This window comes from Xenopus laevis, chromosome 1S (genome assembly GCF_017654675.1).
Source record: "Xenopus laevis strain J_2021 chromosome 1S, Xenopus_laevis_v10.1, whole genome shotgun sequence".
NCBI lineage: Eukaryota > Metazoa > Chordata > Amphibia > Anura > Pipidae > Xenopus > Xenopus laevis.
In genome coordinates, this window is record NC_054372.1 from 5,043,264 (window position 1) to 5,060,156 (window position 16,893).

The following is a 16,893-nucleotide window of genomic DNA, read 5'->3' on the forward strand; positions in this document are numbered from 1 at the left end:
ATTCGTTAATAGTGCTGCTCCAGCAGAATTCTGCACTGAAATCTGTTTTTTCAAAAGAGCAAACTAATTATATAACTCAGCCTGCAGCCTTGTGTCTTTATATGGTCACAGAACAACCCCTCAGTGACTTCTAATATCCTTATCATTTACAGTAGGGGGTACATTATCCCTTATAATACATGAGTGATACTCAGAGTTCCCTGTATAACTCAGCCTGCAGCCTTGTGTCTTTATATGGCCACAGAACAACCCCTCAGTGACTTCTAATATCCTTATCATTTACAGTAGGGGGTACATTACCCCTTATAATACATGAGTGATATTCAGTTCCCTGTATAACTCAGCCTGTAGCCTTGTGTCTTTATATGGTCACAGAACAACCCCTCAGTGACTTCTAATATCCTTATCATTTACAGTAGGGGGTACATTATCCCTTATAATACATGAGTGATACTCAGAGTTCCCTGTATAACTCAGCCTGCAGCCTTGTGCCTTTATATGGTCACAGAACAACCCCTCAGTGACTTCTAATATCCTTATCATTTACAGTAGGGGGTACATTATCCCTTATAATACATGAGTGATACTCAGAGTTCCCTGTATAACTCAGCCTGCAGCCTTGTGCCTTTATATGGTCACAGAACAACCCCTCAGTGACTTCTAATATCCTTATCATTTACAGTAGGGGGTACATTATCCCTTATAATACATGAGTGATACTCAGCGTTCCCTGTATAACTCAGCCTGCAGCCTTGTGTCTTTATATGGTCACAGAACAACCCCTCAGTGACTTCTAATATCCTTATCATTTACAGTAGGGGGTACATTGTCCATTATAAACAAACAACAAATAAAGAGGACATCATACCATGCAAGTATACTCACATAATACACAGCCACGACTGCTGGTACTGTACCCCAGTGGCTGTAGCAGTTACCCCTTGAATTGTATCTGAGAGGAGATGAACTGAAAGAGAAAAAGCAAAATTGGAAAAACTCAGTATTAATAAGATAAATATATATATATATATCTGCAAATACAGACAGCAGAGCTCTGGTTTTACTTAATTGTAAGTGTTTTTTTTCTGGGGATGACAGTTCCCCCTTAAAACTGCTGGTGTGTCTCTGGCCAAAAACACAAACCACCGTCCGAGCATGTAGGCTGTATAGTGGCAAGAAAAACAGGGCCATGTTTTATACAATGTGATTGCTGTTTGGCTCTTACTATTTAAGACCTCAAATTGTAAGCCTGGAATGCGCTGCTGGTGTTCTGAGCAAAAAAAACATCAAACAGATCAGAGACGGAGCAGAAACGTGGAACCTATTTCGGCAGGAGGGAGACACTTTCTGTGCAGTAACAGAACATTTAAAGAAAAAATTCAACAACTTTATTTTACAAAATCAGATTTGTTTTTAAGGCTCACTGAACATTGTATTGCCCCTATTCCAGGTATCCTTCAGAGCTAACACTCAATGTAATTTATGGTCTGATATACTAACCTCTACACTTGGCTAAATAGTTGTGTTAAAGGGCAATATATCCGGCATAGGAACACCCTAAAGTTTGCTCATAGTCTGTACAGAGAGATCCCATAAAACTAAAAACTATGGCAGCATAAGTATTCCTCTGTACTAAGCACAATTCAGCAGGAACAGTCCCTAAGTTTGCTCATAGTCTGTACTTAGGGGAGAGATCCCATAAAACTATGGCAGTATAGGTATTCCCTGTACTAAGCACAATTCAGCAGGAACAGTCCCCTAAGTTTGCTCATAGTCTGTACAGAGAGATCCCATAAAACTATGGCAACATAGGTATTCCCTGTACTAAGCACAATTCAGCAGGAACAGCCCCCTAAGTTTGCTCATAGTCTGTACAGAGAGATCCCATAAAACTATGGCAGCATAGGTATTCCCTGTACTAAGCACAATTCAGCAGGAACAGTCCCTAAGTTTGCTCATAGTCTGTACAGAGAGATCCCATAAAACTATGGCAGCATAGGTATTCCCTGTACTAAGCACAATTCAGCAGGAACAGTCCCTAAGTTTGCTCATAGTCTGTACAGAGAGATCCCATAAAACTATGGCAGCATAGGTATTCCCTGTACTAAGCACAATTCAGCAGGAACAGTCCCTAAGTTTGCTCATAGTCTGTACAGAGAGATCCCATAAAACTATGGCAACATAGGTATTCCCTGTACTAAGCACAATTCAGCAGGAACAGTCCCCTAAGTTTGCTCATAGTCTGTACAGAGAGATCCCATAAAACTATGGCAACATAGGTATTCCCTGTACTAAGCACAATTCAGCAGGAACAGCCCCCTAAGTTTGCTAGTCAGCATCAGCACAATTCAACTGTGTGTGAGTGGGGTAAGTGCCCAGTTAGACTCTGTTCAGCTGCTACCTTTCCTCAACAAAATACTGGAAGAAATTACATTGTTTCAGTCACTAAAGTAAGTGATTCATCCCAAAAATATTCAGGAAGGAACAAAACAAGCTGCTAATTGGCATTGTGCGCTTGCTGGCAGCTCATTGTTGGCTGTACCAGAGAAAAGAAGCTACAGTATATACAAACTATGTATATTTATTGCTGCGGCACAAATGTGTCTTCACATCACCAGAAACAAGTTGCAACAGATAAATGGAACGGCTTTAAGCGTTACAGGACTTGAAAAATAGATTGGGGAAGAGAATAACTAAATAAAACATTGTGCACCATCTCTAGAGAATGTCACACTGATCCCTCCCGTGTGTATGTGTGCGACGGAAATCTACTGGGAATGAACTGCAGTGACCTGAGCCTAATTGTGCACATGTTCAGCAGGAACCATGTCTACAAACCTGGGGGTCAAACTAGTGGTGATCTTAAAGGAGAAGGAAAACGAAGCATCAGGTCTAAATTAATACACCAGTAAACCCTCAAAGTAATGCTGCTCTGAGTCCTCTGTCAAAAGAAACAGCACATTTCTTTCCTTCTATTGTGTACTCATGGGCTTCTGTATCAGACTTCCTGTTTTCAGCTTAAACCTCCAGGGCTTGGGCTTGAGCATGCTCAGTTTGCTCCTCTCCCCTCCCTGCTGTAATCTGAGCCCAGAGCTATAAGTGAGCAGGGAGAGAATCAGACAGGAAGTGATGTCACACCAAGCTAATATGGCAGCTGCTATCCTAAACAAACAGAGAGAGCTTCTAGAGATGTTTACTCAGGTATGGTAAAACATTCGGCAGAATAAATATAGTCTTGCACTATTGTGGCTAATCTATTGGAAATAAACCGCTTTGGTAGCTTTCCTTCTCTTTTAAATGAATTTTTTATGGTATCTCTCTGTACAGGCTATGAGCAAACATATGGGACTGTTCCTGCTCAATTGTGCTTAGTACAGGAAATACCTATGCTGCCATAGTTTTATGGGATCTCTCTGTACAGACTATGAGCAAACTTAGGGGACTGTTCCTGCTGAATTGTGCTTAGTACAGGGAATACCTATGCTGCCATAGTTTTATGGGATCTCTCTGTACAGACTATGAGCAAACTTAGGGACTGTTCCTGCTGAATTGTGGTTAGTACAGGGAATACCTATGCTGCCATAGTTTTATGGGATCTCTCTGTACAGACTATGAGCAAACTTAGGGGACTGTTCCTGCTGAATTGTGCTTAGTACAGGGAATACCTATGCTGCCATAGTTTTATGGGATCTCTCTGTACAGACTATGAGCAAACTTAGGGACTGTTCCTGCTGAATTGTGCTTAGTACAGGGAATACCTATGCTGCCATAGTTTTATGGGATCTCTCTGTACAGACTATGAGCAAACTTAGGGGACTGTTCCTGCTGAATTGTGCTTAGTACAGGGAATACCTATGCTGCCATGGTTTTATGGGATCTCTCTGTACAGACTGAGCAAACTAAGGGACTGTTCCTGCTGAATTGTGCTTAGTACAAGGGAATACCTATGCTGCCATAGTTTTATGGGATCTCTCTGTACAGACTATGAGCAAACTTAGGGGCTGTTCCTGCTGAATTGTGCTTAGTACAGGGGAATACCTATGCTGCCATAGTTTTATGGGATCTCTCTGTACAGACTATGAGCAAACTTAGGGACTGTTCCTGCTGAATTGTGCTTAGTACAGGGGAATACCTATGCTGCCATAGTTTTATGGGATCTCTCTGTACAGACTATGAACAAACTTAGGGACTGTTCCTGCTGAATTGTGCTTAGTACAGGGAATACCTATGCTGCCATAGTTTTATGGGATCTCTCTGTACAGACTATGAGCAAACTTAGGGGCTGTTCCTGCTGAATTGTGCTTAGTACAGGGAATACCTATGCTGCCATAGTTTTATGGGATCTCTCTGTACAGACTATGAGCAAACTTAGGGGACTGTTCCTGGTGAATTGTGCTTAGTACAGGGGAATACTTATGCCAGGATGTTTATGTACTTTCCCTGTGCATTAATTCTTTCTATTAAAGAATGGGAATAGTTTCTGTATGGCAGAAGATTTGCAACAATTATGCAATCAAAATAAGGTGTTTGCAGCCTCTTTTGTACAGGAATTAAACGTCCCCTCCCGCTTCTAAGCTCCAGGCTGTACAGCTTAAACTCTCTTTGTATTTACTGCAAAGTCTAATTGTAGGAGACGCTGCAGTGAAAGCCAGCCTTTGGGCATTTGCTTTGAGAACAGATTCATTTATTTACAACCAATCATATGTCTGCAATATAAAACACTGTCCAAGAAAAAAATGAAGTATCATGGGTCCTGCTGGGCAACAAGTTGCCATATTGCTGAATTAGAGTAGCAGCGATACCAATGAGTAGTACTTACCATTCCCTTCCCTGGGTGCCCCGGAATCAGTGAATAAAGTGCTCATGATTTTGTTAAAGTTACAGCTGGGCTCCGCATTCTCTGGATCCTCCACAAAGTGCTTCAGCATCTCCCGCAGGACGTCATCCAGAGAGGTGGCCGTCTCATCTAGGATAATGCTGGCCTTGGCTAGGAAGCCGTCCAGATCCCGGTGTGCCCTTACCTCCTCCTCAAAGTTCTTTAACTTTAGATACTGCACAAGGGAATAAAAGTAGATGGATTAAGTGCCTAAAGGCTCAGCCTGCAGCATTGTGCCTCTATAAAGTCACAAAAATCCTAAGTGTTTTTTAACTTCCTTATAATTTACAGTAGGGGGTACATTATCCCTTAAACTGGCCATAGACGCAAAGATCCGATGGTACGAATCATCATACGGTCGGACTTTACCCATCTCCCGACCTGCCACTAACCATTCCGATTAAATAAAGTACAAAAAACCAGATCAGCCGATGTTCTGCCCCTGACAGCAATCGTATGAAAGTTATGTCCGACCAAAGCTGGTGACAGTCTCCCTCTGAAAATCGTATGATCTGCAATACACGCAGAGATATTATCCGCAGCCGACCAAATGATTGATCTCTGCCGGACGAAAAATGTCGGGACTCTCCACACAAGGTCCTAAAATCGTACGAGTCCTCGATTCGTACAATCTGATCTTTAAGTCTATGGCCAGCTTTATAATACATAAGTGATACTCATTCCCTGTATAACTCGGCCTGCAGCCTTGTGCCTTTATATGGTCACAGAACAACCCCTCAAAGACTTCTAATATCCTTATCATTTACAGTAGGGGGTAAATTATCCCTTATAATACATGAGTGATACTCAGAGTTCCCTGTATAACTCAGCCTACAGCCTTGTGTCTTTATATGGTCACAGAACAACCCCTCAGTGACTTCTAATATCCTTATCATTTACAGTAGGGGGTACATTATCCCTTATAATACATGAGTGATACTCAGAGTTCCCTGTATAACTCAGCCTGCAGCCTTGTGCCTTTATATGGTCACAGAACAACCCCTCAGTGACTTCTAATATCCTTATCATTTACAGTAGGGGGTACATTATCCCTTATAATACATGAGTGATACTCAGAGTTCCCTGTATAACTCAGCCTGCAGCCTTGTGTCTTTATATGGTCACAGAACAACCCCTCAGTGACTTCTAATATCCTTATCATTTACAGTAGGGGGTACATTATCCCTTATAATACATGAGTGAGTTCCCTGTTTAACTCGGCCTGCAGCCTTGTGCCTTTATATGGTCACAGAACAACCCCTCAGTGACTTCTAATATCCTTATCATTTACAGTAGGGGGTAAATTATCCCCCTTATCATTTACAGTAGGGGGTACATTATCCCTTATAATACATGAGTGATACTCTGAGTTCCCTGTATAACTCAGCCTGCAGCCTTGTGCCTTTATATGGTCACAGAACAACCCCTCAGTGACTTCTAATATCCTTATCATTTACAGTAGGGGGTACATTATCCCTTATAATACATGAGTGATACTCAGAGTTCCCTGTATAACTCAGCCTGCAGCCTTGTGCCTTTATATGGTCACAGAACAACCCCTCAGTGACTTCTAATATCCTTATCATTTACAGTAGGAGGTACATAGCTTATATACATATTATTCATCATTATCCTTGACCTGTATGACTCAGCTTGCAGGCTCATGGCTTTACTTGGTCACAAGAATATTGTGTAGTTTCTAATACAGGTATGGGGTCTGTTATCCGGAAACCCGTTATCCAGAAAGCTCTGAATTATGGAATGGCAGTCTTCCATAGACTCCATTATAATGAAATAATCCAATTGTTTTGAAATGATTTCCTTTTTCTGTGTAATAATAAAACAGTCGCTTGTACTTGATCCCAACTAAGATATAATTAATCCTTATTGGAAGCAAAACCAGCCTATTGGCTTTATTTAATGTTTATATGATTTTCTAGTAGACTTAAGGTATAGTCCTGCGTGGTTCCGTTTTTTGGAACCCGTACCCACAACCTGCAATCCGCATTCTTACCCGCTTGGACCCGCAAGTACCTTATCCACAACCCGGACCCGCTGACCATCAAGAATCAGGAAGTGCTGTCATTGTAAACTGGAAGTGACATCATCGGAAGTAGGCGTGGTCAGAAAAAAGGAGTAAAAATCGATATTGAGAAGGCCCGTGGCCTGACCCACAAACCAGCAGAACCGCCGACCAGCGTCTATACCCAGAACTTCTACCCCCAACCTGCAGGGTATCACAGGTATTTACGGGTAACCCGCAGGTACCCAACCCGCTGCAGGACTCTAGCTTAAGGTATGAAGATACAAAGTATGGAAATATCCATTATCCAGAAACCCCCAGGTCCCAAGCATTCTGGATAACAGGTCTTATACCTGTACGTTTATATTTCACACTAGGGGTCACAATCTTCTTATATAGTTCAGTATGGGGGTTGTAAGGGTATAGAATGTATGAACAGAAAGGTATTTTTTGTATGTGTGTGTTAATATCTATGGAGGGGAGTTTTCATGTGGTTTCCCTTGGAGGGAACATTCCTTCTGTGTGTATTTATACACATATCCCTAACAGTCTATATCCACTTGAGACATTGGACAACACAGTATAACGTTGTGTTCAGAATAATAGCAGTCCGACTTCACTAACCCAATCAATCAGTGTTTTTGGTAGAAATTATATTTCTACATGGCAAATAATTTATTAGTAGGTGTAGTAGAGTAATAGAAAACCAACAGACATGGCATGCAGGCTGCATCATTGAATCACTCGCTGAGGCTTGTTCCAAATAATAGCAGTGTGGAGTTCAAATACTGAGCTCATCCATTCTATGAAAAAATTCCTGTCCTTATTTGAGGAAGGAAGGAGCAAATGTTGTGCTGCTGGCAGTGGCGTAACTAGATATTACTGGGCCCCACAGCAAATTATTTTTCAGGCCCCCAAGATGTTTAGAGGTTGACTTGTTTCTCCAATATTTATTGAAATTGTATATGAATTAGGGCCTCATGGGGCCCCTATACCTCCTGGGCCCCCCTGCAGCCTCAGGGTCTGCTTCCTCTATAGTTACGCCCCTGGCTGCTGGTTATAGTGTATTTCTCTCTGAAAATTTGACTCAAATGGCTCCTTCCAGACATTGATCAGCAGAACAGCCGACTTTCATTAAAGGAAAACTATACCCCCCAAACAATGTAGGTCTCTATTAAAATATACTGAGTAAAACAGCTCATATGTAAAATCCTGCTTCATGTAAATGAACCATTATCATAATAATATACTTTTTTAGTAGTATGTGCCATTGGGTAATCAAAAATAGAAAATTGCCATTTAAAAAAATAAGGGCCGCCCCCTGAGATCGTAAGATTCACTGTGCACACATACAAACCACATGTAAGGTCACATGAGCCAATTAACAGACAGAGTTCTGCCTTTTGCTTCCTCACTTCTTCCTGTTACAGTTAGAGCTGCAGTATTTCTGGTCAGGTGATCTCTTCCTGTTACAGTTAGAGCTGCAGTATTTCTGGTCAGGTGATCTCTTCCTGTTACAGTTAGTGTTGTAGTATTTCTGGTCAGGTGATCTCTTCCTGTTACCGTTAGAGCTGCAGTATTTCTGGTCAGGTGATCTCTTCCTGTTACAGTTAGAGCTGCAGTATTTCTGGTCAGGTGATCTCTTCCTGTTACAGTTAGAGCTGCAGTATTTCTGGTCAGGTGATCTCTTCCTGTTACAGTTAGAGCTGCAGTATTTCTGGTCAGGTGATCTCTTCCTGTTACAGTTAGTGTTGTAGTATTTCTGGTCAGGTTATCTCTGAGGCAGCACAGATAGAGTCACCAAATGGTGGTTCAAGGCAAGAGATGTAAAAGGGCAATATTTATCTAAATATATATTCCAGTTTGGTAAGATTCTTTAATATGTCATTCAATTTGATATAAACTATCTGTTGCTTAAGTATTCATTTTGGGGGTATAGTTTTCCTTTAAAAAGTTTACTGGAGAGGGGGAAACATATAAAGAAGTGCAGAAAAATATAGGCTGCTCAGATAAAATGATCTCAAGTGCTTTAAAATGGCACCAAAACCTGAAAGACATGGAATAGATAGAAGATTATCCGAAATGGCCAATGATCAGTTACAATTAAAAGGCGTGAAGTCAAACTACCCGCAAGAAGCTCCACTTCCAAAAAAAACCAAAAACACATTGGCCTAAGGGCAAGGCCAGACGTGGCGTTTTTACGTTGCGTTTTTAACGAGCGACCGTCAACATGCGATTTTCAGCACATATGTTTCTTTTTCCCAACATGCACTTCTCGTTGTTCCCATTCCCCGTCATTCCGCTGGAAATAGAAAAACCATTTACATGCAAAATGGAGCAGGAATGATCGTCAATACACAACGTAATTACATCACCGGGCGTAAAAACGTATATACGTCATTTATCTCGCAAGAATTTGGATGGCATATTTAAAACACGCTGCGTATTTACGTAAAATGTGGTTTCAAACATGCAGATCCCATAGAGTCTATTGAATTGGTAGTTTCTGGACGTATTGTAGTTTCTGCTAAAAAAACGCCAATACTGGTGACCTAGCACGATTTCCATTAGTTTCAGTGGTAGTGCAGTTTATGCATATTTACGCCAGACTGAGCTTTTTTAAAAATACAACGTCTGGCCTTGCCCTAAAGAGAAATGGCGCAACATTTTGGGGGCCGATGAAAGCAAGAGAGTGTTCTTTTTGGGTGTAGGTCGCCACAAATAACCCTCAAACACTGAATTGAAGCCCCAGTACAGAGTGAAGCACAATGATATGGGGATGTTTCTCATACTGTGGTGTTGGGCCTATTTATCCCTTTATACCAGGGATCATGGATCAGTTTCAATCCAAATACTTGAAGACCTCATGTTGCCTTATGCCCAAGAGCAAATGCCCATGAAATGGGAGTTCAACAAGACAATGAGCCCAAACTCACCAGTAACTCACCAGTAACTCACCAGTAACTGAGCAACTGTACCAGAGGCCACCCCTTTAGACTAGAAGAAAAGAACTTTCATTTGAAGCAACGTAGAGGGTTCTTCACAGTCAGGACAGTGAGGTTGTGGAATGCACTGCCGGGTGATGTTGTGATGCTGATTCAGTTAATGCCTTTAAGAATGGCTTGGATGATTTTTTGGACAGACATAATATTAAAGGCTATTGTGATACTAAACTCTATAGTTAATATAGGTATGGGTATATAGAATTTTAATTAAAAGTAGGGAGGGGTGTGTGTATGGATGCTGGGTTTTCATTTGGAGGGGTTGAACTTGATGGACTTTGTCTTTTTTCAACCCAATTTAACTATGTAACTATGTAACATCTTGGTTCCACACCAACAAGATTGATATTATGGAGGGGCCCAATCCCCCAATCCAATAGAAAACTTGTGGGGTGACACCAAAAATGGTGTTTGTGAGGCAAAAGCAAGAAATGCATTTGGAATTGTGGAAGAGGTTGTTGGAAGTTGGTGGAGTCCATACAACACAGATGTGCAGCACAAACACTGTTATACAACTCAATATTAGTTCCCTCATTCAAAGGAAAGCAACATCTTACAGTGAATGGTTGAGTTTGTAAAGAAGAATGCAGGGACTGCTAGTTTTTTGGAAGAGCCCAATATTCCCTTTTCTTCACTTTCTGTAAAGCAATAACACAAATTTGATCAATTTTTCTTCATGTTTTGATTTGGAATAGAATGTGCAGTGTTCCCAATGCATTTGAGTGGATGGAAATAAAACCTGTTACAAAGATTTAGATTTTTTTCACTTTTTTAAACACACTGCTGTTATTCTGAACACAAATGTAAATGCGAGGAACATCCACGTTGGCCCAGAGACCTCCCGTGTTCAGCAGCAGGCAAAGTCCAGGATTTTATATCCATTTAAGCAAACGTTTAAAAGGGGAAGCTAAAACTCACTTTTAAGCACGTGCATTTCCTCAATGCTACATTAAGCGCTTTATGGCCACTGACCTTTATGGAGGAAACCCTTTCACTTCCTTAGATGCAAAAACGGATACAAAGCGCAGTGGAAGTTCCATCACTTTAATCACTAAAGTAATAAATCTATTAAATGTAATACAATGGTTTGCTTTTGCAGCACCGGTCCAATATAAACTGGTCTCTCCTTTGAAGTAGGTTCCCCTGCCGACAGTTACTTAATTGGCAGTCAGATTTAATTAAACCAGGAAAAGACCCCAGCTGTCCTGTGACCGCTCTAATAAAGATCACGACTGACAAAACAGGTCTCATGGCTATGGAGACTTATAGATGAATCCTAGGGCGATACTTGTCCGTTCATAGAAAGATCTCCCTAATCCCAGCAATTTGTTCTCCGTGGGACAGTGATATAAGGAGATAGAGACAGCAGGACATATCTCACGATCCTATCAGCAGTGTTACATCTACAGACCATGCAGAATTAAGGGGGAAGTAAGCCCTGCTGTAGAGCACAACCAATCTGGAAAGCTTAACTGTTAGTATGATGTAGAGAGGGATATTCTGAAACAATTTGCAATTGGTTTTCTTTGTGGTTGAGATGAGTAATAAAAAGTAAGAAAAATACATTTTTCACATTCTAAAGCTGCTCTGGGAGGGGGGTCACTGACGCTTTGACTGTCCTAAATTGATACATTTAGTTGATACATTTGTTCTGAGTAGAATCCCATTAAAGGGGGTCGTTCACCTTTAAATTAACTGTTAGTATGATGTAGAGAGGGATATTCTGAGACAATTTGTTTTTTTGGTTTTCATTTTTTATTATTTGTGGTTTTTGAGTAATTTAGCTTTTTATTCAGCTGCTCTCCAGTTGGCAATTTCAGCAATCTGAAGCAACCATGCATTGAGATGAATTAGAAACTGGATTATGAATAGGAGAGACCTGAATAGAAAGATGAGGACTAAAAAGTAACAATAACAATACATTTGTAGCCTTCAGGTGGCCATACACCTAGAGATCCACTAGTTTGGCGATTTAGCCAAATGAGCGTATCTCTCCCCAATATGCCCACCATCAAGGTGGGTGATATTGGGCTGATCTGATCATGTGCACTAGGGCCCAACGATCAGATCATAATTAAAGCAATATGGCTGGTCAGATCATGGGACCACATGAATGATGCAGTCCGTGATCCGATGGGATTTTTAGCCCTGCCCAATTGCTCTTCTGAGGTCCCCATACACAGGCCAATAAGCTACCAACTCCGCCTGTCGGCAGCTTTTATCGGCCCGTGTATGGCCAGCTTTACGAAGAATTGGTATTTTGATGGGGTCAGTGACCCCGATTTGAAAGCTGGAAAGAGTCAGAAGGCAAATAATTTAAAAACTATATATATATAAAAAAAAATAATTATGAAGACCAATTAAAAAGTTACTTAGAATTGGCCATTCTATAACATACTAAAAGTTAACTAAAAAGTGAACCTTCCCTTTAAAGGCAGTTGTTAGAATTGATACAATAGTTGCTTATATTCTACAGATACTGCTGAGAAATGCATCAACTAAATGTAGCAACTTAATGTAACAACTGAATGTAACAACTGAATGAAGCAACTGAATGAAGCAACTGAATGTAACAACTAAAGTAGCAACTGAATGTAGCAACTAAATGTAACAACTGAATGTAACAACTGAATGTAACAACTAAATGTAGCAACTAAATGTAACAACTAAATGAAGCAACTGAATGAAGCAACTGAATGAAGCAACTGAATGTAGCAACTAAATGTAGCAACTAAATGTAGCAACTAAATGTAGCAACTAAATGTAGCAACTAAATGTAACAACTGAATGTAACAACTGAATGAAGCAACTGAATGTAACAACTAAATGTAGCAACTGAATGTAACAACTAAATGTAGCAACTAAATGTAGCAACTAAATGTAGCAACTAAATGTAGCAACTAAATGTAGCAACTAAATGTAACAACTAAATGTAACAACTGAATGTAGCAACTAAATGTAGCAACTAAATGTAGCAACTAAATGTAGCAACTAAATGTAGCAACTAAATGTAACAACTGAATGTAACAACTGAATGAAGCAACTGAATGTAACAACTAAATGTAGCAACTAAATGTAGCAACTAAATGTAGCAACTAAATGTAGCAACTAAATGTAACAACTGAATGTAGCAACTGAATGTAGCAACTAAATGTAGCAACTGAATGTAACAACTAAATGTAGCAACTAAATGTAGCAACTAAATGTAGCAACTAAATGTAACAACTGAATGTAACAACTGAATGAAGCAACTGAATGTAACAACTAAATGTAGCAACTGAATGTAACAACTAAATGTAGCAACTAAATGTAGCAACTAAATGTAGCAACTAAATGTAACAACTGAATGTAGCAACTGAATGTAGCAACTAAATGTAGCAACTGAATGTAACAACTAAATGTAGCAACTAAATGTAGCAACTAAATGTAGCAACTAAATGTAACAACTGAATGTAACAACTGAATGTAGCAACTGAATGTAGCAACTAAATGTAGCAACTAAATGTAGCAACTAAATGTAGCAACTGAATGTAACAACTGAATGTAGCAACTAAATGTAGCAACTAAATGTAGCAACTAAATGTAGCAACTAAATGTAGCAACTAAATGTAACAACTGAATGTAACAACTGAATGAAGCAACTGAATGTAACAACTAAATGTAGCAACTGAATGTAACAACTAAATGTAGCAACTAAATGTAGCAACTAAATGTAGCAACTAAATGTAACAACTGAATGTAACAACTGAATGTAGCAACTGAATGTAGCAACTAAATGTAGCAACTGAATGTAACAACTGAATGTAGCAACTAAATGTAGCAACTAAATGTAGCAACTAAATGTAGCAACTAAATGTAGCAACTAAATGTAACAACTAAATGTAACAACTAAATGTAACAGCTAAATGTAACAACTAAATGTAGCAACTAAATGTAGCAACTAAATGTAGCAACTAAATGTAACAACTGAATGTAACAACTGAATGAAGCAACTGAATGTAACAACTAAATGTAGCAACTGAATGTAACAACTAAATGTAGCAACTAAATGTAGCAACTAAATGTAGCAACTAAATGTAACAACTGAATGTAACAACTGAATGTAGCAACTGAATGTAGCAACTAAATGTAGCAACTGAATGTAACAACTGAATGTAGCAACTAAATGTAGCAACTAAATGTAGCAACTAAATGTAGCAACTAAATGTAGCAACTAAATGTAACAACTAAATGTAACAACTAAATGTAACAGCTAAATGTAACAACTAAATGTAGCAACTAAATGTAGCAACTGAATGTAACAACTGAATGTAGCAACTAAATGTAGCAACTAAATGTAGCAACTGAATGAAACAACTGAATGTAGCAACTAAATGTAGCAACTAAATGTAGCAACTAAATGTAACAACTAAATGTAGCAACTAAATGTAGCAACTAAATGTAACAACTAAATGTAGCAACTAAATGTAGCAAATAAATGTAGCAACTAAATGTAGCAACTGAATGTAGCAACTAAATGTAGCAACTAAGTGTAGCAACTAAATGTAGCAACTAAATGTAACAACTAAATGTAGCAACTGAATGTAACAACTGAATGTAACAACTGAATGTAGCAACTGAATGTAGCAACTAAATGTAGCAACTAAATGTAGCAACTAAATGTAGCAACTAAATGTAGCAACTAAATGTAGCAACTGAATGTAACAACTGAATGTAGCAACTAAATGTAGCAACTAAATGTAACAACTAAATGTAAAAACTGAATGTAACAACTGAATGTAGCAACTAAACGTAGCAACTAAACGTAGCAACTGAACGAAGCAACTAAATGTAACAACTGAATGTAACAACTGAATGTAACAACTGAATGTAGCAACTAAATGTAGCAACTAAATGTAGCAACTAAATGTAACAACTAAATGTAACAACTAAATGTAGCAACTGAATGTAGCAACTGAATGTAGCAACTAAATGTAGCAACTAAATGTAGCAACTGAATGTAACAACTGAATGTAACAACTGAATGTAGCAACTGAATGTAGCAACTGAATGTAGCAACTGAATGTAGCAACTGAATGTAGCAACTAAATGTAGCAACTGAATGTAGCAACTAAATGTAGCAACTAAATGTAGCAACTGAATGTAGCAACTGAATGTAGCAACTAAATGTAGCAACTGAATGTAGCAACTAAATGTAGCAACTGAAATGTAGCAACTAAATGTAACAACTGAATGTAGCAACTAAATGTAGCAACTAAATGTAGCAACTGAATGTAACAACTGAATGTAGCAACTAAACGTAGCAACTAAATGTAGCAACTAAACATAGCAACTAAATGTAGCAACTAAATGTAGCAACTGAATGTAACAACTGAATGTAGCAACTAAATGTAGCAACTAAATGTAACAACTAAATGTAACAACTGAATGTAGCAACTAAACGTAGCAACTAAACGTAGCAACTAAACGTAGCAACTGAACGAAGCAACTAAATGTAACAACTGAATGTAACAACTGAATGAAGCAACTGAATGTAGCAACTAAATGTAGCAACTGAATGTAACAACTGAATGTAACAACTGAATGTAGCAACTAAATGTAGCAACTGAATGTAGCAACTAAATGTAGCAACTAAATGTAGCAACTAAATGTAGCAACTGAATGTAACAACTGAATGTAACAACTGAATGTAGCAACTGAATGTAGCAACTAAATGTAGCAACTAAATGTAGCAACTAAATGTAGCAACTAAATGTAGCAACTAAATGTAGCAACTAAATGTAGCAACTAAATGTAACAACTGAATGTAACAACTGAATGTAACAACTGAATGTAGCAACTGAATGTAGCAACTAAATGTAGCAACTAAATGTAGCAACTAAATGTAACAACTAAATGTAACAACTAAATGTAACAACTGAATGTAGCAACTAAATGTAGCAACTGAATGTAGCAACTAAATGTAGCAACTAAATGTAGCAACTGAATGTAACAACTGAATGTAACAACTGAATGTAACAACTGAATGTAGCAACTAAATGTAGCAACTAAATGTAGCAACTAAATGTAGCAACTAAATGTAGCAACTAAATGTAGCAACTAAATGTAGCAACTAAATGTAGCAACTAAATGTAGCAACTAAATGTAGCAACTAAATGTAGCAACTGAATGTAGCAACTAAATGTAGCAACTAAATGTAGCAACTAAATGTAGCAACTAAATGTAACAACTGAATGTAACAACTGAATGTAGCAACTGAATGTAGCAACTAAATGTAGCAACTAAATGTAGCAACTGAATGTAGCAACTGAATGTAACAACTAAATGTAGCAACTAAATGTAGCAACTAAATGTAGCAACTAAATGTAGCAACTGAATGTAGCAACTGAATGTAGCAACTAAACGTAGCAACTGAACGAAGCAACCGAACGTAGCAACCGAACGAAGCAACTAAATGTAGCAACTAAATGTAACAACTGAATGTAACAACTAAATGTAACAACTAAATGTAACAACTGAATGTAGCAACTGAATGTAGCAACTGAATGTAGCAACTGAATGTAGCAACTAAATGTAACAACTAAATGTAGCAACTAAATGTAGCAACTAAATGTAGCAACTAAATGTAACAACTGAATGTAACAACTGAATGTAACAACTAAATGTAACAACTGAATGTAGCAACTGAATGTAGCAACTGAATGTAGCAACTAAATGTAACAACTGAATGTAGCAACTGAATGTAGCAACTAAATGTAACAACTGAATGTAACAACTGAATGAAGCAACTGAATGTAGCAACTAAATGTAACAACTGAATGTAACAACTGAATGTAGCAACTGAATGAAGCAACTGAATGTAGCAACTAAATGTAGCAACTGAATGTAGAAACTGAATGTAGAAACTGAATGTAGAAACTGAATGTAGCAACTAAATGTAGCAACTAAATGTAGCAACTAAATGTAGCAACTGAATGTAACAACTGAATGTA

General features: G+C 38.6%; 1 protein-coding gene across 2 annotated transcripts in view; it reads right to left on the bottom strand.

The window, feature by feature from the left end:
• The window catches only part of slc4a11.S (solute carrier family 4 member 11 S homeolog), a 96,652-nt gene that overhangs the window by 28,777 nt on the left and 50,982 nt on the right, over positions 1 to 16,893 (bottom strand). For both annotated transcript variants that reach the window (XM_041579353.1, XM_041579354.1), the window contains exons 5-6: positions 4,820 to 5,051; positions 886 to 967 (exon numbers count right to left, since the gene is read on the bottom strand). In XM_041579353.1, the coding sequence (XP_041435287.1) occupies positions 886 to 967; positions 4,820 to 5,051 (314 nt within the window). The remainder of the gene's footprint in view (positions 1 to 885; positions 968 to 4,819; positions 5,052 to 16,893) is intronic.